This window comes from Physeter macrocephalus, chromosome 20 (assembly GCF_002837175.3).
Source record: "Physeter macrocephalus isolate SW-GA chromosome 20, ASM283717v5, whole genome shotgun sequence".
NCBI classification, from domain to species: Eukaryota; Metazoa; Chordata; class Mammalia; order Artiodactyla; family Physeteridae; genus Physeter; species Physeter macrocephalus.
In genome coordinates this window covers 53,054,063-53,075,965 of record NC_041233.1, presented here as the reverse complement: position 1 = coordinate 53,075,965, position 21,903 = coordinate 53,054,063, and the positions used below count along the sequence as shown (strand labels likewise).

Sequence of the window (21,903 nt, the reverse complement as noted above, 5' to 3'; positions counted from 1 at the left end):
CTCCATACTGTTCTCCATAGTGGCTGTATCAATTTACATTATTCCCACCAGCAGTGCAAGAGGGTTCCCTTTTCTCCACACCCTCTCCAGCATTTATTGTTTCTAGAGTTTTTGATGATGGCCAATCTGACCGGTGTGAGATGATATCTCATTGTCGTTTTGATTTGCATTTCTCTAATGATTAATGATGTTGAGCATTCTTTCATGTGTTTGTTGGCGATCTGTATATCTTCTTTGGAGAAATGTCTATTTAGTTCTTCTGCCCATTTTTGGATTGGGTTGTTTGTTTTTTTGTTATTGAGCTGCAAGAGTTGCTTATAAATTTTGGATATTAGTCCTTTGTCAGTTGCTTCGTTTGCAAATATTTTCTCCCATTCTGATGGTTGTCTTTTCATCTTGTTTATGGTTTCCTTTGCTGTGCAAAAGCTTTTAAGTTTCATTAGGTCCCATTTGTTTATTTTTGTTTTTATTTCCATTTCTCTAGGAGATGGGTCAAAAAGGATCTTGCTGTGATTTATGTCATAGAGTGTTCTGCCTATGTTTTCCTCTAAGAGTTTGATAGTGTCTGGCCTTACATTTAGGTCTTTCACCCATTTTGAGTTTATTTTTGTGTGTGGTGTTAGGGAGTGTTCTAATTTCATACTTTTACATGTAGCTGTCCAGTTTTCCCAGCACCACTTATTGAAGAGGCTGTCTTTTCTCCACTGTATATCCTTCCCTCCTTTATCAAAGATAAGGTGACCATATGTGCGTGGATTTATCTCTGGGCTTTCTATCCTGTTCCATTGATCTATATTTCTGTTTTTGTGTCAGTACCATACTGTCTTGATTGGGCTTTTAAGTCTATATCAAAAAGGCCATTCAGGTTCTGCCTTGTTCACTAGAACACACACTCCTGAAGCCCTGAGCCACCATTTAAAAAATCCAACTATCCTGAGGCTTCCATACTGTGAGGAAGTCTAAACCACAAAGAGAGACCACATAATAGGCATTCCATTTAATAGGCCCAACTAAACCCAGTCTTCAAGTATTCCCAGCCCAGGCACCAGACGTGAGTGAAGAAACCTACAGATGACTCTGGACCCCAGCCAGTAAAGTCTCTCCCAGCTCTTCAAGTCTTGCCAGCAGAGACCCCAGACATCATGAAACAAAGATAAGCCATCTCTGCTGTACCCTGCCCAAATTCCTGACCCGGAGAATCCATAATGACAATAAAGTAGTTGTCACTTTATGCCACAAAATTTTGGTATGGTTTGTTATGCACAAATAAATAACTAGAATGCTCTGAATACAGTTACATTTTATTTTTTAACTTAGATTGCTGAAGATGATTATTAGTTAAACTAGTGATAGAAATTGTAAAAGTGGAGGGAAGGAAAAAAATGTTTAAGAGACAAAAGCAGAAAGAAGAACTTCCAGTTTTGGCAGCATGAGGGATTCAGCAACGCCTCTCTGTAATAAAACAAGTAAATGCTTCAAGGAAGAATGAATAGATATATTTTTCCATATTCTTGCCGGTTAAGTACAATTGAAAACTCTGGACACTGTATATAAAAAAATAAGAAGATTCTATAAGATAGAGAGAAAAAGGCAGATTGGCTAGTGACCTAGAGACCCTAGAAAAGACAGAGTGATGAGTTCCCAGGATTTATTTTTGCCTTATACATCCCAGACTTGGAGGAAGCTGGCTCCCACTCCCACCCAGCAGTAACAAGCAGCGTTGCTCCCCTGGGTATCAATGGGGACTGAGTGGGGAACCAGGACTTTCATTGCCACCTGGCAGTAATGGGGCAGCACATCACTTCCACAGTAGTGTCAGAGGAAGCTGGCTAAAAGAGAAGTTAATTAAGATACAGAGCCCCAAAACATAATAACCAAAATGTCCAAGTTTTGACCAAAAATCCATCATACCTATAACCTAAGATCACAAACTGAATGACAAAAGATAATCAATAGACACCAACACAGAGATTCTAGTTTAACTCTAGTTTAAATTCTACCTTAGTTTCTAGTAAAAATTCTAATTTAAATATGTAAATATATTTAAAGTAATTATGTGAATCAGTCTTTGAGAGTTCTAATTATTATGAAAGTATGGGTAAGCTGCTAAAATATGTTACGATTTCCTTTACAAAATTATTTCTCTTACATACGAAAGAAGTCCAGAGGTAGGAAGTCCTGTGCAGGCACAAAGTTTTTATGGGTGTCAGGGATCCGGGTTTCTTCCATTTTGCTGCTTAGCTTTACTTACATGTCTTCCCATGTTCCAAAATGACTGCTCAAGTTCCAGCCATTTCACTCAAAATTTAAGCAGCAGGATAGAGAAGGGAGGAAAAGGGGGAACAGCTTTCATTTCTCAAGAGATTTCCCTGAAGTCCCATCAGTTCATTAAAGTATATCTCTTTGGTCAGACCTATATGTAAAACTCCAACTTGCTGCAATGTAGTATCTTTCGGCTACATTGTGCTCAGTAGAAAATTGGGGCTCTGTTTATTTGAGAGAAAGGAGAATGGGTATGTGGTCAGCAATTAGCAGCCTACTCGAGATTCAGACTGGAGAAAAGGTGGGCTATAGACAGTCTCCAAAGGATGAAATGAGGAAGAAAAGTAAAAAAAGAAAAGAATGGAAAAAAAAAGGAATAGATACCAGATACCCCTCCTACATTAAGGAGAAGGATAACATCATAAGTGAGTTTCTATTTAGGAATGGTAGGCAGTGTCTAATTAGTATAATACTTACTATCAATACTAACAACTAAAGAAAATTTTTTAAATGGTTTCAAAGTGAAAACATATTTCTTCCTTCTATAATGTATTTTTGTTTATTAATCTCTTAATAAGCAAGGAAATTAATTCCTCCAGAGTTACTAAACTTTTGCTTTCTGTTAAACATATAGGCAACATTTATTTGATTTACTTGGATAAATGCTTGTGAACCACTGTTTAAATTACACAGTTATTGGACTTCCCTGGTGGCGCAGTGGTTAAGAATTCACCTGCCAATGCAGGGCAAATGGGTTCAAGCCCTGGTCCAGGAAGATCCCACATGCCACAGAGCAACTAAGCCCATGTGCCACAACTACTGAGCCTGCACTCTAGAGCCCACGAGCCACAACTACTGAGCCCATGTGCCACAACTACTGAAGCCCGTGCACCTAGAGCCTGAGCGCCACAACAAGAGAAGCCACTGCAATGAGAAGCCTGCATACCGCCATGAACAGTAGCCCCCGCTCACCGCAACTAGAGAAAGCCCACGTGCAGCAATGAAGACCCAATGCAGCCAAAAACAATAAAAATTTTAAAAAAATAAATAAATTACATAGTTATTTTAATCGTGGTTATTATAAAAACCAATGATGGTTAAAAATGCATTCTGGGGAGAGAGACTGGGGGGTGGGGTGGGAATGGTTATGAAAGAACAACAGGAAGGAACTTTGTGGTGATGGAACTGCTTTGAATCTTTACTGTGGTGGTGGATGCATGAAACCACATGTGATAAAACTGCATAGAACTTAATATATGCGCACGCACGTGTAAAAGTAAAACTGGGAAGATCTGAAGAAAATGGATGGATTGTATGAATGCCAATATTCTGGTTGTGTGTACCATAGTTTTGCAAGTTGTTATCTTTAAGGGGTACACAGTATCTCCTTGTATTATATCCTACAACTTCATGTGAATATACACTTATCACAAACTTTAAAATTTAATTTAGGGCTTCCCTGGTGGCGCAGTGGTTGAAAGCCCGCCTGCCGATGCAGGGGACGCGGGTTCGTGCCCCGGTCCGGGAAGATCCCACATGCCGCGGAGCGGCTGGGCCCGTGAGCCATGGCCACTGAGCCTGCGCGTCCGGAGCCTGTGCTCCGCAACGAGAGAGGCCACAACAGTGAGAGGCCTGTGTACCGCAAAAAAAAAAAAAAAAATTTAATTTAAAAAATATCAGTTGATGAAAATGATTCAATGCATATTCATTGCTTATTTTCTTAAGGAAAAAAAATTGAGAAGCTTGCCTTTTTATTCTCTTAATGGCATATTTTTATTAAGAGAAGTTATCAACTTTAATGATAAACTATTTATCAATCTTTTTATGATCAGTGATTTTTCTGTCCAGTTTAAGAAATATTTGCCTTCCCCAGATCATAAGGATGTTCTCTCATGTTATCTTCTAGTAGCTTTGTTGTTTTACCTAAGTCTACAATCTATGTGAAATCGATGTTTGGGTATACATAGCTAGGAGTCAAGACACACTGTTGTCTTATGAATATCCAATTGACCCAGCATAATTTATTGATAAGCTCACACTTCCTCACTGCACTGCTGTATCACTTTTGTCATAAATCAAAAGACTATATATGTGTCGGTTTGTTTCTGGCCTCTATTCTTTTCTATTGGTCTATTTGTCTATCTTAGAGCCAAAGCTGTACCATTTAATCCTAATAATGAGTTTATCTCAATAATAAGAGATGATATACAGTAGGTATAGGCCCTCCAACTTTGTTCTTCTTCGAGACTCTCTTGGCTATTCTTGGCCTTTTGCAATTACATATACAGTTTACCCTTGAACAAAGAGGGAGTTGGGAGTGCCAACCCCTAGCCAGTTGAAAATCCACAGATCATCTAGTAACTTAGTATTTACTATTGAAAAAAATCTACATGTAAGGGGACCCACACAGCTCAAAGCCATGTTATTCAATGGTCAACTGTAAATTTGAAATAAGCTTGTCAATTTTTACCACAAAATGTCAATTTTTACTGGGACTGCACTGAATCTATACATCAATTTGGAAGAAGTAATATGTTTTCATTAAAAGTCTTCCTAGCCTGAATTTGGTGCAGCCCTCCATTTATTTAGGTTTTCTTTAATTCCTCTCAGAAATAGTATATAGTTTGATATGAAGACATCTTGCACTATTTTAGATTTATTCATAGGTATTTAATTTTTTATATTATTATAAATTTTATCACCTAAAATTTTTTATTTTCTAATTTATTATTGCTATAATATAGGAATACAATTGAGTTTTATATACTGACCTTGTATTTATCCTTTCCATTGCTCTTAATTTATTCCTGCATTTCTGTGCTTCCATCTGGGATCATTTTTCCTTTAGCCTGAATAAGTCCCTTTAACAATTCTTTGTGTGGGTCTGTAACAGAAAAGTTTTTTTTCTCAATTTTCATTTTCTAAACACATTTGTATCTTCATTTTGAAGTCTATTTTGCTGGATATAGATTTCTAGGTTAACTTCTTTTAAAACATTATTCCACTTTTCATGGATTTCCTTATTTCTGTTAAAAAGTCAGGTGTGAGTCTTATTATTGCTCTTTTGAAAGTAATATGTCCTTTTTAAACTATATTTTTGGTAGATTTGTGGAAGAGGGAATGTTGGGTGTGCAGCTTGATAAAGGGAGTTGATACCAGTCTTCAAGATGTGGGGCCTCTCTCTCCCTCCTAGTTGTCAAAAGCCATCCAGGGCCCTGTCCTATCTTTTTAACAAAAGTGCCTACATGACTGTCCCTGCCTTCTTTAGGAGCAAGTTCTTCAATCCACTGCTTGCACATGGAAGCAAGGTTGAGAAGCTGACCTATCTGACTCTTCCTACAGTGGTACCTCAATCAATAACTCAATTGTCCAAGGGCCCTACAGATATCAATAGCTTCTTTCTGTGTGCTTAGAACACCCCCAAGAGCCACTCCTACTTCTATATTAAGCCCCTGCTTATGCAACTTTTGTTTGTCCAACTATATTCCAGTCCCGTTGGCCTTCTTTTTTTCAAAGATTGTCATAATGTCTGGTCCATTGACAGCACTCCTTCAAGTTTTTCAATATCAACGTATGTGCATGGATGCATATGAGAGTGTGTATTCATCTAACTTTCCTGTAATTTTTAGAGATTTTCTAAAGAGGGGAGGAGTCAGGAGAGGCGAGAACTTGTTCTCAGTCTGCCATCTTGATTCAACCTCTTGGTTAAATTTCTAAGCACATATTGAACTCTTTTAGTACCAAACACAGACAACTGCTAGTATCATATGATCTTTTTTGGAAATCTCTGTTTCTGAGGTGATATCATATTAAGCTATTTCAATTTAAGACTCAATCCCCATGGTGAAATTGGCATCTGCATGACACATGTGAATAAGTTTCATTGTCATTCCTCAAAATTATCTTCCAGATTTTAATATCTCAAAAGACCTGAGAGTTCCGTATTACAGATTCCTAAAAACATATCACAACAAAAATATAAATAATATTTTTGCTCAACTATAACAAAAAAGAGTATTTCAAAAATATGTAAAGTGCTAAAATTCAAAAATAAGAAAAAGCAACTCAGTAAACTTGAAATGTTATTTCCCTACACTCAACCCTGAAATTACTTCAATCAACAGGCTCTTTTGCCAACACTAATAAATTCATTAATAACTTATCATTGATTTACCACTGATTGAGAATTAAAGAGTAAAATGCAACCTTGGAAATCTAAAATGGTCTCCAATTGGTTGTACAATAGAAATTTTATATAAATAAATGCAATCCCGAAATCATATAAACACTAAATATTCATAGCAGCTAAATCTAAAGAGTTCAACAAAACAATCTTTTTAAAAATATTTAATGCGTATCTAACATGTCCTAGGCACTGTTCTAGGCAGGGGATACAAACAGTGAACAAAACAGACAAAACCCTCTGTTTTGTGGAGCTTACATTCTGGTAAATGCATATAATTTGAATAATATGAACGTGGCCTTTTCCTACAGAAATTACTAAAAAGGTAGATAAATATTTTATGCCCAAACACAAATATAGATAGCTCTTACAGCAGTCCATCACACAATCACATAAAAAGATTTTGAGAACGTTTATAACACAGAGACACATTTAGCCACTGACTTCAAAACAAGAGAATATCAATATCTTATCAGAGAATGTGAGCAAGGTCAGGTGCCCTAAAATTTATCTGCCTAAGCGATTCACTTGGAAAAGAAGGTATTAGATAGGTTTTGGTAAGGGTATTAGATGTTAGGTAACTCTTAACAGATCTTAATTTATATCCCCAACCAAGCAATTAAAATAATCCAGATATCAGGACTGTGCAGATTGACAAAAACAGTGAGTCTAGCAGGAACAAGATTTTGATACCCTAGAGTTGTACTATCCAATACGCTAAATACGAGTCATGCGTGGTTAACTTTGAATTAATTAAAATTTTAAAAGTCAGCTCCTCAGTCACATTAGCCACACTTCAAGTGCGCAGTAGCCACATATAGCCTGTAACTGCAATACTGAAGTGTACATACAGAACATTTCCCACACTGCAGAAAGGTCTATTGGACAGTGCTGTTCTAGGGAATCAGAAGAGGCACACGACTCCTGGGAAAAAACAAAACTTTCTAAAGAGGGTTACAAAAAGTGGCAATTTAAGGAATTCCTTGGCAGTCCAGTGGTTAGGACTTGGCATGCTCAATGGCAGGGGTCTGGGTTCGACCCCTGGTCAGGGAATCAGGGAACTAAGATCCCTCAAGCCCCGCGGGGCAGCCAAAAAGAAAAAAAAAGGAGTGGCGATTTATAATAATAGCAAAAAATAAGTTTTTTTTCTCCGTCCCTTGGCTATTTTTTAAATTTAAATAAGTTCTGAGTGTGACCATCAGTGTGATTTCCTCCCTAAGATTATCCTTTAGAAAAGGATTCTCAGACCTCCCTGGTGGCACAGTGGTTACGAATCCGCCTGCCAGTGCAGGGGACATGGGTTCGAGCCCTGGTCCAGGAAGATCCCACATGCCGCGGAGCAACTAAGCCCGTGCGCCACAACTACTGAGTCTGTGCTCTAGAGCCCGCGAGCCACAACTACTGAGCCTGAGAGCCAAAGCTACTGAGGCCTGCGCGCCTAGAACCCGTGCTCCGCCACAAGAAAAAAGCCACCGCAATGAGAAGCCTGCGCACCGCAACGAAGAGTAGCCCCCGCTCAGCGTAACTAGAGAAAGCCCATGCGCAACAACGAAGACCCAACACAGCCAAAAATAAAATAAACAAACAAACAAAAGAATCCGCCTGCCAATGTAGGGGACACGGGTTCGAACCCTGATGCAGGAAGATCCCACATGCTGCGGAGTAACTAAGCTCGGGTGCCACAACTACAGGGCCTGCAATCTAGAGCCCGCGAGCCACAACTACTGAGCCTGTGTGCCACAACTACTGAAGCCCGCGTGCCTAGAGCCCATGCTCCGCAACAAGAGAAGCCACCTCAATGAGAAGCCCACGCATGGCAAGGAAGAGTAGCCCCCGCTCCCCGGCTTGCTGCAACTAGAGAAGGCCCCCACGCAGCAACCTAGGGCCAATGCAACCAAATACATAAATAATAAATTTTTAAATAAATAAAACGAGCTCTCTAAAAATGGGCTCATACTTAAGAAAAAAAAAAGAAAGAAAGAAAGAAAGAAAAGTATTCTCACCGTTAGAATCCGGAGTGAAAAAGATACGCAATTCTAGTCGCAGCCTCTGAGGCTTCCCTCTATCAAGGCAGGGCTCTGCCCTCTGGGCCGCGAAGCCTGTGCACACTGGGCATTGGGCTGAACTCGTACTGCCACTAAGCGGAGAGAAGAGACAAGGGCTCCTTTGCCAGTTTGCCGGTTGCCGAGCGACGGAGACAGTGCCGGGCCTGGCCTAATGAGGAGGGAGCAGACAGAAAGATGCTGAGGGATCTGTATGTAACAACGCCGCCTTCTATTGGCTGAAGAGCGCTCGGCCATTGCCATGAGCCAATGAGCAGACGCATACGGATGACGTCAGAAGCCATGCGACTCCTCCCACCCACTCTCTAGCGACGGGTCTAGAGACGTCCGAAACCCACCTCAAACCCTTTGGTGGGGACGTCTGTATTACCGCATGTTTACCTCGCAGCTCGCGCTGCTGCAGGTGTTCTTCCTGATGGTCCCCAAGGGGGTCCGGCCTCAGCCATCTCCGTCGCCGTCTGGGGCAGTGTCCACCCAATCGGACCTGGGGCCAAGGACGCAGGGCGAGACCCTTCAATCCTCCTCGGAGGTGCCTGGCGTCTCTACAGTGGGTCCTACTGTCGTGACTCCCTCGGCGTCTGGGAATAGGACCGTGGATCTCTTCCCAGGTGAGGGGAGAGGATGCGGGGTTGGAAACTGCTGACTTAGATCCAAATTCTGTGAACAAAGTGAATTCCCATAAAGTAAGGAGTGGGGCTGTTGGAAGAAAGGGAATGAACACTTGGAAGAGTTTGGGGATCGTCACCCCATTTGCTCTGCTTTATGTTGTACTTTTATAGTCTTGCCGATTTGTGTCTGTGACTTGACTCCCGGCTCCTGCGATATGAATTGCTGCTGCGACAGGGACTGCTGTCTTCTCCATCCCAGGACAGTTTTCTCCTTCTGCCTCCCAGGCAGCGTGAGGTGAGCTGCGATGCTCAGGTTGAATCCTAAAGGGGATTGGGGCTGTAGAATAAGTAACATTTGGAAGTAGGAAGAGTTAGCCTTCGTGCCTCCCACCCCCGTTTCCACCCCTGGGAATGGAACTACCTTGGTTTTTCCCAGGAGAGCCGTTCCTCTTCTGAGGCTCTAGAGCAGGGCTGGCCAATAGAATAGAATCTTCATATTGTCCTGTGGCTGCCCAAGGAGTCCTCTCTTTGGCATCTGACTGATACCGGTGGGGCACCCTTCTTTGGACCTAATCCTCATTCTAAATGTGTCTATTCTCCCTCCTGTTTCCTCAGGTCTTCAAGTTGGGTGTGTGTAGACAACTCTCTTATCTTCCGAAGTAATTCCCCATTTCCTTCAAGAGTGTTCATGGATTCAAATGGAATTAAGCAGTTTTGTGTCCATGTGAACAACTGTGAGTAGAAATATGTTGACTATTCCTAATGCCTAACATTTACTGAGAGTTAGCTTAGTCGCTGACGTTTTTTCCTTTTCTTTGTTTTTTTAAACTTTTTTTTCCCCCTTTGGACCTCTATCATGCTCCCTCTCCTTCCACCTGTCCCCCTGCCCCTTCTTTTTTCTCTTATTAGTGAACATTGGCAATCTCTTTTGCCCTCTTGGCTGTGGATCAGAAAGCCCATACAGAACTTTAATTTCAGTCAGCCCTCTTAGCTCAGAGGATTGCAGATAGACTATATCTCCCACTTGCTACAATCGCCATGAAGGGGCTCACTGAATCCCCAGTGCCTGACATAAGAGGCACCAAATAATACGTGAATGAATGTCTTTGACAAATGAGTCTACATCAACCTTGTTTTTATTTTATGAGGCAACAATATAGGGGAAAGAGCATTTGACTTGGGTCTCAGCCCTTCATTTACTTACCAGCTGCACAGACTTGAACAAATTTCCAGGCTCATTTCTTCAACTGCAGAATGAGAAATAATATCACTAATTCTGAATATGAAAGTGCTCTATAACTGTAGAGTGCAATAAAAATGAAAGGTAGTTGTTATTAAGGTTTTTAAATAGACTTAGATAGCTTCTGGGGTGGCGCGGTGGTTAAGAATCCGCCTGCCAATGCAGGGGACACAGGTTCAAGCCCTGGTCCGGGAAGATCCCACATGCTGTGGAGCAACTAAGCCCGTGTACCACAACTATTGAGGCTGCGTGCCACAACTGCTGAAGCCCGCGCACCTAGAGCCCGTGCTCCGCAGCAGGATAGGCCACCGCAGTGAGAGGACTGTGCACCGCAGGGAAGAGTGGCCCCCTCTCGCCTCAACTAGAGAAAAGCCCAGCAGCAAAGCAGGTAGCGAAGACCCAGCGCAGCGTAAATAAATAGACTTAAAAATTTGTTGGTGATGAGTATAACACTTTAAAAGATGTACATCTAATATATCTTTTTTAAATTTATTGTCTAAGAAGCAAGATAATGTTCTCACATAAAATAGACTTAAATGTCCCTTACACTCTGGAAGTCAGCTCATCCTGGTTTCATCTATTAGAAAATAAATTGCAAAACTATATTTGTTTCATAAAGCAACCAAGTTTGGGTTTGAGGGGACTTGAATTTGGAAGCAGTTATCAGGAGCCTTGCGGCTCTTCAGGTTGTGAGAAGGTAAAGGGAGCAAGGCAAATGCTGCATTTTAAAATAAGGCTGTAGCTGCCCCATCCTTTCCAAATCTCCCACTGCCTTCTAGTTCTAGCCTCATGAAAATGCTCCAGGGATATTGCAGTAGCGTCCAACTGGTGCTGCCTGCTTTTAATCCCCTCCTGCTTCCCATGCCATACTGTTTCCAGACCAGTGTTTCTGAACTTTCTTTCCCCAGCAACACCTGCGAGTCACTCCTTTAGAACTTATAGGATACTTTGAATTGTTATCATTTTATATGAATGTTGTGTCTCCCCAGGTAAATTGTCGGCGTGTAGAAAGAATGGACCATATCTTTGCCCACAGTGCTTAATATTTGCTGATAATAATCATCAGTAACAGACATTGTTAGAGGCTGTACAACATGATGGAGTGGGAGAAATCCTAGACCAGGATCTGTGGCCTTTTGCAACTCATTTACCTCTTAGGATCCAAATTTCCTAATGGAATTGGACCAGATCATCTCTGGGCTTCCTTCCACATCTGAAATTGTATCAGTCTAAGTCCAAATACCTTTAAGCCCTGTTCTGTATAATATACCATATATGATGGTAGATATTTTAGACAGAAATTCTATTTATCCTTAGCCTGTGCTTCTTATCTGCATTATTCCTGCTTACCATCACTACCACCAATATCCCTGCACTACAGAGAGAGACAAAATGTTAACGTTCTCTTACTCTTTTAAGCCATGAAAAAATATTCAGATGGATATTTTCCATCTCAACGTACCTTCTTTTTTAGCTTAACTTTTCTTTCATTTATAAAGATAGAAATAACTACATTTTTTAAAGAGGTAAGTATTTCTTCCATGTGGTTTTCAAGGTATGAGTTCTGAAGGAAATATTAAACAGCTCCTGGAAGCTTTAAAATTTGAACATTTCAGATGAGAGATGAAAGAAGGTGGTCTGCAGACCAGCAGCACTAGCATCACCTGTTTCAGAGCAAGGCTTTTCAATCCTAATATGCACCCACATCACCTGAAGATCTTGTTAACATGCACATTCTGATTCAGTAGGTCTGGAGCATGGCTTAAGATTCTGAATTTCTGACAACATCCCAGGTAATGCTGGGGCTGCTAGTCTGTGCACCACACTTTGAGTAATAAAGATCTAGGAGACAGATAGAAAGTGAGTAGCCTGAAAGGCCCCAGAATTGAGAGTTATCTTCATTTCGTGTTCCGTCAGAAAGCTGAAAAGTCAAATGATTAGGACTTTGTGATCACAGAGGATAAAGGTCAAGCTTATGTTATGTGGCATCTTCATTAGCTTTTGGTGATACACGTCTTGATTTCCTTTTGAATCTGTCCAAATGACCATAGTTATGAAGAAAGAAGGAAACTAGTATGGGCCAATTTTCTGCTACATTCCTTTTTCAGGTTAGCAGAAAACTTGGGTGGTAAAGCAGAGTGTTGTTCATTACAGGCCACCCTCTGGGCGGGGGAGAATGTCAGAGGCCTTTACTTACATCTCTCTCCTGGTTCTGAAGTGCCATAAGGAGATGGCTGCAGGAGCTTGGATAGATTTATACATTGCTATAATATAAATTACAGAATTGTTAGAGAAAATACCCTTTGGGTGTATTTGAAAAATCTTGAATGTAGAAATTATAAGGTGAAAGGAATAAAATACGACAAATCCATATACTTGACCTTATTATGAGGAGTGGTTAGTTGAAGTTTAGAGGAGATTGGAAGACTTGGAGAGGACAAGTCAAATATTGTCTCCAACTCTGCCATCTTCCTATGGAAACAGTACCATTTTGTTGTACTAGAGACTCCTCTGGTATAGGACAAATGTGTGCATTACCGAGACTCCTATTTTCATCACAAATTGCTAATCATACACATATCTGGCATCAGAGACTTGGAACTTACTGGCATTCGTTGGTCATATTCTTATCTTAGATCTTAATACTACAACAATAATTCAATTAACAAATTACAAATAAATTATTAGGTGATAGAAATCAAAATTGTTATTATCTCTGAAGATGGCGTATTGATTGGGAACCTGGGAAAATGTTCTAAGTGGTAGTAATAAAAGTATATAAATGTTTAAAAATTCTTTGAGTTTATGCTTAAGATTAGTGCATTTACATACTTTACTGTGTATATTTTATGCCTCAATAAAAATATTTTTAAAGATTAGTTTCTTGGTATGCCAGATACTTAAAAATGATTTTATTTTATCTAAACCCCTTTTCTTTTTAAAAATATTTTAGCAAAATTAACCTATTTCCAGAAGCTCCAAAAGGTCAATGCAACCAGCTTCCAGGCCCTGGCTACAGAGTTTGGAGGTGAATCATTCGCTTCAACATTCCAAACCCAGTCACCACCACCTTTTTACAGGGTGAGCCTATGGAAGGGGGAGGGATTGTTTGGTTTGGTTTTTCCCCGCATACTGACAATTGACGAGGTATCTTTGAAATACCCACCTGCAACTAGGGAAGCCACTGTCAGCTCTTTTGGAGGGCAGTATTGTCCATGTTAACAACCTATTGAGTTAACTTTTGTTTCTGCTTATTCTTTTCTGGTGTTCAGTCCAATCTCACTGTGAATAAATTTCTGCTATACTTTTGTTTAGGCTGGGGACCCCATTCTGACTTACTTCCCCAAGTGGTCTGTAATAGGCTTGCTGAGGCAGCCTGCAGGAGTCGGAGCTGGGGGACTCTGTGCTGAGAGCAATCCTGCAGGTGAGCCTGGAGTACAAGCGCCAGCCTTTTTATTCAGTTTAAAATAGGCTTTCTCATGTACCACTCCCTTAATTCTAAGGTTTCCTGGAGAGTAAAAGTACAACCTGTGCTCGTTTCTTCAAGAATCTGGCAGATAGCTGTACCTTGGATCCCACCCTCAACGCTGCCTCTTATCATAACTTCACAGTCTTGAAGGTGGGTGTCCCTTCTCACCCCACTGTCACCACTGTGGACTTAAAAGTTATCATGCTTCCCACAAGTACTGAACTGGAAGTCAGGATGCCCAAGAGCTATGTAGAAGGCAGAGGGCCTAAAAGCCCTGTCATCTGAAGAAAGATGAAAGAAGTAGGGATAGATAGCCAGGATAAGTGGTTCTCACCTTTCTGCCTAGTGGAATTTGCTAGGGGAGGTAGGATGGGGTGACATCTCACTATTTCACCCAGACTTCTTGCTTTTGCTGTTTGTTAGAGCTCTACTCAGAGTAGGTGGGCATCACAGTCCATCCAACCTCCGCTGACCCCTGCTTCTGGCATTTTAGTGTAAGGAAGAGTCAGGTAGAAAAAAAAAATGTTGATTTTTTTTTTTTTTTCCCCCAAATGAGAAACCACAAGCTCCTGGAGATTTTATGTTAAGATATATGCACACTCATGTCCTTGCTGTTCTCTTATACTAGGTTCCAAGAGGTTTGAGTGATCTGCAGAATACGAAGGTAAGATGCTTTTTATCAGAAAAAACGAAAGAGAATATTTGGTCCCTTTACATCTGAGGCAGTCTCACTCTAGATTGCAATGGTGAAAGAGAATGTGTGTGTGATGCATCAGACTGTTCAAGTATGAGTCTAAAAGAGTGTTTTTCTTTTCTATATAATTAATAAGCAACATATGAAATAAGAATTCATAAGATATTAGGTAAGTTTGAGAAACTTTGGGTTAAATAAAGTTAAACATATTTAGGATGGACTACTTGAAGTCTTTAATATGCGAGAGGGTCTTCTTAATCTCTAAGAGGGAAGTGCCAGATATAGTATTTCTAAAACTTATTTGACCATGGAACCTTTATTTTTTATCTAATAGAAGTAATGTTCCAAAAAATATGTTTTGAGAAGTGCTGAATTAGAATGACTTTTGAACTTAAGTTGTAGACTGGCAATGGAAGGAGAGAGGAAGGTGATGGTCAAAAAGGAAAAATACTCGTTTCAGCATAATATGTAACTAGAAGAAAAAATGCTGCTTTCAATTTTAATTGATTTGCCTCTTTCCCTTGCTAGTTCCAGGTGCCTGTAACACCTGTCTCACAGGCTGACTCCCCTCTTCTGGCTGGAAACACTTGTCAGAATGTTGTTTCCCAGGTAGGGACGCTGACCTCAGATTCTGGACTGATGTATGTTGATCGGCATTAGCAGAGGTGCTTCATCTTCCATTAAGTACCAGGCCAACCCCATGTGAATTTTTGAGCATTACCTGAAACTTAACACATCAAGGACTGAGCCCATCACCTTCCTCCCCACGTGTTTCAGTCGTTTCCATTGCTGCCGTCCTCCGGCATTTCACATCCAGAACATTAAGATTATTTCTGGTTCCTCTTTCTTTGCCCACGTGCAGTCTGTTTTGGTTTTTACTGACCTCGGTTTCTTTTATTGACAAAGTCAGTATCATCTGCACCTCTGACAGACTAGTCAACTTCTTTTCCTTTATTCTCTCTCTTCTAATCAACCAACGAAAGTAAGAATTATTGGAAAACATCATTTTAAAAACTATGCTCAGAAATCTCAGGTTACCTTCACTTTTTCATGACTTTCGTCTCCAGCTGCCATCTTTATTCATCCTCGGACATTGTGAGAGCCAGGCAAACCAGGTTTCCATTCCATGCTCACCTCTCCCTGTGCTTCTACTCTCCTCCTCTGCACAAGATCAAAACTTATTTTTCTTCCCTTTCTGTTATTACCATAAACTCACCTCTCCCATGAACTCTTTCAAAGAGCTCCATCCAGTCTCTTTTTCATGTGTAGATATAATATGAAGTCAAATTTTATCTTTTCATGGTATTTGTATTTGGCATTTTTAAGATTACTTTTTTAGTCTCTCATCCAGTTACTTTTTAAAATTGAGATATAATTGACATATAACATTGTATTAGTTTTAGGTGTACAATGTAATGATTTGATGCACATATATATTGTGAAATGATCATCACAATGTTTAGTTAATATTCATTACCACACATAGTTAACAAATTTTTTTCTCGTGATGAAAACTTTTAAGATCTGCTGTCTTAGCCACTTGCAAATATATAATGCAATATTGTTAACTACAGTCACCATTCTGTTCCCTCATTCAGTTATAGTAAAACCCTTAAAGACAGGAAATCTTCTGTCCTAAACATAATTGACCCACAAAATAATTTTTATTAATTGATTCTACTTTTGTATTTCAGGTCGTCTATGAGATAGAAACCAATGGGACTTTTGGAATCCAGAAAGTCTCCGTCAGTTTTGGGCAAACCAACCTGACTGTTGAGCCAGGCACTTCATTCCAGCAACACTTCATCATTCACTTCAGGGTTAGGGCCCTTCTCCTATAGGGGATCAAGAAGAAAGAAATATCGGGTTAGAAGTAGCTCCCCTGCTTCTGTAACTCATGCAAGATAGAATAAGAACATGAAGGACTAGTTCAATCTGTCAACTGAAGCCTCAACATTTAATATTCCATAATTTAACTTCAAATGATAAGGATTCAACAGTGTTTATTCATTAGCATGTTCCCCCAGCAAAGCAGGACTTCACTCACAAATCCAAACTCTTATTTTAAATAGTCATTTTGAATCATAAACTCAACTAATATCCCACAAAAATTCTTTAACTAGCTTTTTTCATGTTTCTGGGCATTCAGCGTTTTACTCATTTCCCACTTAATCTAAGTTTCCAGTCTTGATCACCACCTTTTGGCTTTCTTCTACTTTCTTTCTTTTTGAACCCAGCAGAGTCCAGTTTCTCCTCAACTCTATCCTCAAGTGATCAACCAAATCCCATGTCTCTCAGAGTTCATCTGTGGAACATCTATAGTTAATTAAAATATATTTCTAAATTACATTTAAACTCCTCTGGTTTTAGCCACACTGAACATGGCCCTAAATTAATAGTAATTTTGAAAAACAGGATTGATAGATCGTTGATAGATCCTTAGTTGTAATCCTTGGTAGAAGTAGCATGTAGTGAACATCAATGTTCAGATCCTCAGGGTTTATTTTAGTGAATAAAAAACAGTAAAAGATGCTGAAGTATCGATTTCTGCAAAATGCTGCACTGTGGAAGGAAGCCAGATTGTTCAGTGCAGCTAACCCACAGCATTGCTTTAAGGAAGGGTATGAAGCCACACTGGAAGGTGGGAGAGCATGCTTTTCTCCATATTGACTTTTCCTTCACTTTTTCTGCAGGCTTTTCAACAGAGCACAGCTGCTTCTCTTACTGGTTTTAGAAGTGGGAATCCTGGCTATATTGCTGAGAAGCCACTCCTGGCTCTAACTGGTGATAGAAGACACTCAGTATCCTTTTTTGGGTCTCTGGGTGGCTATTGCAGCCTAATGAGAAAAGCTTTAACTACTGATCTTTTGGATTTTCCAATTCTGAGGTTCCCCCATTTTTTAGGTATCGAGGACTTCCTTTACTAAACCATTAATACATTAGGATCTCAAATGTTGTTGCTACCAAAGCCTTTAGAACTTACATTAGCCTGGCCAAAGGTGAGGATCCTGACTGAAATTTGTTTGTTTTAATGAAATATTTATATGCTGGTGTGTGGTCATCCATTTTTAGAAAAACAATCATTGTTTCTCTATGTTTTCATTGCCAGAGGAAAAAGAATTGTGACTTGAATAATATGATATTAATAAAGTACAAAAAGCGTTAAGGAAATAATAAGAAGCATAAATTTTCCAATCTGCCTACATTTTTTTCTTTTATGATCTCCTTGACCATCGCCTTCTACCTCAGATGACCCTCTTACAGAGCAAGGGTGATGGTACTTGCTCTATTAAGAGACACGAAGTACAATTTGGAGTGAATGCAATATCTGGATGCAAGCTCAGGTAATTCTCTGCTTCCACATCATTTCCAACAAATTTGTCTCTGCCTGTAGGGAATATGTTGATGTGGCAACTTTTATATTTTGAAATCAGAGTTCAGAGAATGCTAGTTAGGAGTAATGTTTATATAATATTAATATTACTAAGAGGGTTTTTTTGACAGTCCTTTATATCTACTAAGGATTATTTCCTTCAGTTTATTTTAAGATATCATTTCTAATGTTTGGATGAATTACATTATTATGTTAGCATTGGACTCCAGCCTCCATGGTGTTTCATTTCAGGCTGAAAAGGGTGGACTGCAGCCACTTGCAGCAGGAGATTTATCAGACTCTTCATGGAAGTCCCAGACCAGAGCACGTTGCCATCTTTGGTAATGCTGACCCAGCCCAGAAGGGAGAGTGGACCAGGATCCTCAGCAAGAACTGCAGTGTTTCAGTAAGGAGAGAAATACACATTCTGACCAAAGCTCACTTTCCTCTTTTGTTTATTAAGATTAAAACCAGCCCTGTTTCCATAGTTGATTTGGTTGTCATAGAAGAAAGATAATGTGTTGTCATAAAAGAAAGAATGTAAGAAATCATGCCCATTTGAAGTCATTTTTTCAGGTTAGGTTTATACATAACTTTCCTCACTTAGAGAAAAATTTGAAGGTAGGAGGTCTAGAGATTGGCCTCTGGTTCAAAATCAACCTTATAATAGGAGAAAAATAAACTAAATATATTTCATATATATTTCAAATATTCTCTTACATTCTTGAATATTTGGTCAGCACAGATTCTTTCTTTGAGGTTGAAATTGTGTTCCTTGTGTTATAAAACATTTTTACATTTACATTTAGTAAAAATACATTAACAGGGTAAAAATTCAAACCGTGTAGAATAGTGTTAATGAAAAGTAAAAACCTCAGTACCCACTGCCCCTGAAGAAATCTCATTTAGCTGTTTCTGTTTTTACTTTTTCTGGTGGCCACTACATCAGTGCTCAGCAGGTATACCTCTTGATTCCAGTCTAAGTAAAATAGGGAAATCTGTGTGTCTAAGTAAAATAAAGAAATCTTTCTTCCTCTTTTGCCTACCCCCTACCTCCTGGCTTTAATCAACTGTACCATTAATTTGATTTCCTTTCACTTAAACTTTTTAATTGTTTATTTTTCTGTGTATATAATACATACACTTGGCTCAAAATTCCCAAAGTACAAAATAAAACTCTCTCAGACAACTCTTCCCTTTCATAGAGGCAAACGAAGTTACTAAGAAACTAACGAAGTTAGTTTCTTTCCTTCTAGAGATATTGCATGTTCACACAAGTAAATACTCATTCTTTTTTTTAATCCAAATGATATAATATAATAAACAGCTCTGCACTTTGCTTTTTTCACTTGACCTTCAGAGTTTATTCCATATCAGTACATAATAAGCTTCCTCATTCTTTGCATGGTATAGTTGCATACCATTCATTATATGGATGAACCATAAATAATTTATTTAGCCAATTTTATTGGTGAACATTCAGGTTGTTTTCAGCCTTTTGCTGTTACACACAGTGTGGCATTTTATTTTATTTTATTAATTTTTTAATATAAATTTATTTATTTATTTTTGGCGGCATTGGGTCTTCGTTGTGGTGCGCGGGCTTCTCATTGCAGTGGCTTCTCTTGTTGCGGAGCACGGGCTCTAGGCGCGCGGGCTTCAGTAGTTGTGGCTCACGAGCTCTAAAGCACAGGCTCAGTAGTTGTGGTGCACAGGCTTAGTTGCTCTGTGGCATGTGGGATCTTCCCGGACCAGGGCTCAAACCCATGTCCCCTGCATTGGCAGGCGGATTCTTAACCACTGCACCACCAGGGAAGTCTTTTTTTTTTTTTTTTTTTAATTTTATTTTATTTTATTTTTTGGCTGTGTTGGGTCTTCGCTGCTGTGCATGGGCTTTCTCTAGTTGCGGCGAGCAGGGGCTCCTCTTCATCGTGGTGCACGGGCTTCTCATTGTGGTGGCTTCTTTTGTGGCAGAGCATAGGCTCTAGGCATGTGGGCTTCAGTAGTTGTGGTGTGTGGGCTCAGTAGTTGTGGTGCACGGGCTTAGTTGCTCTGTGGCATGTGGGATCTTCCCAGACCAGGGCTCAAACCCATGTCCCCTGCATTAGCAGGTGGATTCTTAACCACTGCGAGTGTGGCATTTTATAACCTGGTTCAGGCACCATTTCATACGTGTGAAAATAAGCCTATATGATAAATCCTAGAAGTAGAATTGCTAGATCAAAAGGTATATGCATTTAAATTTTTAATAAATATTGCCAATTTATTTCCCATCAGGTTGTACCAATTTACAGTCCCACTATCCATCTATGAGATGGCTTGTTACCCCATATTCTCCTCAACACTGGGTTATCAAATTTTTAATCTTTGCTCATCTGATAAGTGAAAAATAGCATCCCATTATAGTTTTATTTTTCTCTTACTATGGGTAAGGTTGAATATCTTGACATATAGTTGAACAATTCATGTTTTCTTCGCTATGATCCATTTATATCTCTTGCCCATTTTTATTGAATTACTTGTCTTATAACTTGTAGAAAATCTTTGTATTTGAGAAATTGGCTCTTTTCTGTTGTATGATTTGTAGATATTCTTTTCCCAGTTTGTCATTTGACTTTATGGCTTTCATGCCATGCAGAAATTGATTTTCATATTGTGAGATTTATCAATCTTCTTTTTTTTTTTTTTTCCAACTTTTACGTTTTGGTTCAGACTTCGAAAGGTTTTTCCCCTTAGAAATTATTTTTAAAGTGCCCCCTTTCCCTTTCTCAGCACTATTATGACTTGATTCCTTGTATACTTCTTTCCTTTAATGAGACTTGGGGGATAAGTAGCTACATGTACTTGATCCAGCCTTTGGGGAACTGCAGTCAAACTGAGTTCTTTTAAACTTCACACAGCCATACTGAGGGAGCATGGTTTGGGGTACTACATGGCTGAGTACGGAAAAGGGATGGTTAGTGACAAGGATTGAGATTACAGTGGAACTACTCTTTATTATTCTTAAACCTATTTATATTTTTAAATCACATTTTTGAAGGATATTTGATAACATGGAAAATTTTTCCTAATGTAGATAGAATAAATGAAAGGAAAAGTGTTTTAAAATATTTGGAACAAACACATGAAAAGATGTTCAACATCATTAGCCATTAAGGAAATGCAAAACCCGAAGGACATACCACTTCATACCCACTGGGATGGCTATAATTTTAAAAATGGACAATAACAAGTGTTGGCAGGAATGTGGAGAAATTGGAACCCTCAGACATTGTTGGTGGGACTGCAAAATGGTGGAGCCAATTTGGAAAAGAGTTTGACAGTTCCTTAATAAATTGAACATAAACATAGTCTGTCTTCCCCTAGTCCTAGTTTAGACATGTTATTGCCTGTGTCTGAGCCTTACTATAAAAAGTATGAAGTTAGAAAAGCACAGGCTTATTTGAGGATAGTTTGTATCTGCTAAGTTATAGTAACCTCCTGATTTATGTCCTCACTTCCATCAGTGCTTCCTGCATCTTGGAATTAATCCTCCTGGGGGTCACACTGCTTGGTTGGACTTCATAATCTAACCTTGAAATGTCCTTCCTTAATCTTTCCACTGTTCCTGTGTTCAAATCCTTTGTTTCAGTCAAGTGATCTGCTCAAGGCCAGTGCCTCACACATGTCTGGCACATAGGAGACACTCAGTAACTATTCTAATTAATCAGCAACTGTCCCTCAATGGCATCATGTGCTGTTCTAGTTGCATACCGTTTTATGTGCCATCTCTCTACGTAAATTTTCCTTTAAACACTATTTCTTCCAGTCACATATTACTCATCCCAGTTCCACAAAACCATCCTCAACCAGAAATGGCTGTTTCTTCTTCTGGCATTCCACAATACTGACTGCACCACTCACTGAGCACTTCTTATAACCATTGTACATAGGCTCATGTTTTATTAATCTCTACATTAGTATTTCCATTTTAGAATATTAATTTTTTAAGCTCATGGACAGTAATATGGC

General features: G+C 39.4%; 2 protein-coding genes across 6 annotated transcripts in view; one reads left to right on the top strand and one right to left on the bottom strand.

Annotated features, from left to right (window-relative positions):
- The window catches only part of ENTPD1 (ectonucleoside triphosphate diphosphohydrolase 1), a 128,441-nt gene extending 119,805 nt beyond the window's left edge, over positions 1-8,636 (bottom strand). The window contains exons 1-2 of one of the 2 annotated variants that reach the window (XM_055081305.1): positions 8,449-8,535; positions 5,034-5,146 (exon numbers count right to left, since the gene is read on the bottom strand). The gene's annotated coding sequence lies outside the window, so the exon portion shown is untranslated. Of the gene's footprint in view, positions 1-5,033; positions 5,147-8,448 lie in introns of both variants that reach the window. The other variant, XM_024121623.2, reaches the window with a different exon arrangement.
- A 153-nt stretch (positions 8,637-8,789) lies between these two features.
- Positions 8,790-21,903, top strand: part of TCTN3 (tectonic family member 3) — a 28,643-nt gene continuing 15,529 nt past the window's right edge. Inside the window, exons 1-12 of one of the 4 annotated variants that reach the window (XM_007124394.4) lie at positions 8,790-9,116; positions 9,288-9,411; positions 9,732-9,850; positions 13,310-13,437; positions 13,672-13,780; positions 13,860-13,975; positions 14,454-14,489; positions 15,048-15,128; positions 16,214-16,339; positions 17,213-17,320; positions 17,769-17,863; positions 18,145-18,298. In XM_007124394.4, the coding sequence (XP_007124456.2) occupies positions 8,882-9,116; positions 9,288-9,411; positions 9,732-9,850; positions 13,310-13,437; positions 13,672-13,780; positions 13,860-13,975; positions 14,454-14,489; positions 15,048-15,128; positions 16,214-16,339; positions 17,213-17,320; positions 17,769-17,863; positions 18,145-18,298 (1,431 nt within the window). In that variant the 5' untranslated portion in view covers positions 8,790-8,881. The remainder of the gene's footprint in view (positions 9,117-9,287; positions 9,412-9,731; positions 9,851-13,309; positions 13,438-13,671; positions 13,781-13,859; positions 13,976-14,453; positions 14,490-15,047; positions 15,129-16,213; positions 16,340-17,212; positions 17,321-17,768; positions 17,864-18,144; positions 18,299-21,903) is intronic. The other 3 variants (XM_007124396.3, XM_007124395.4, XM_055081010.1) reach the window with 3 other exon arrangements.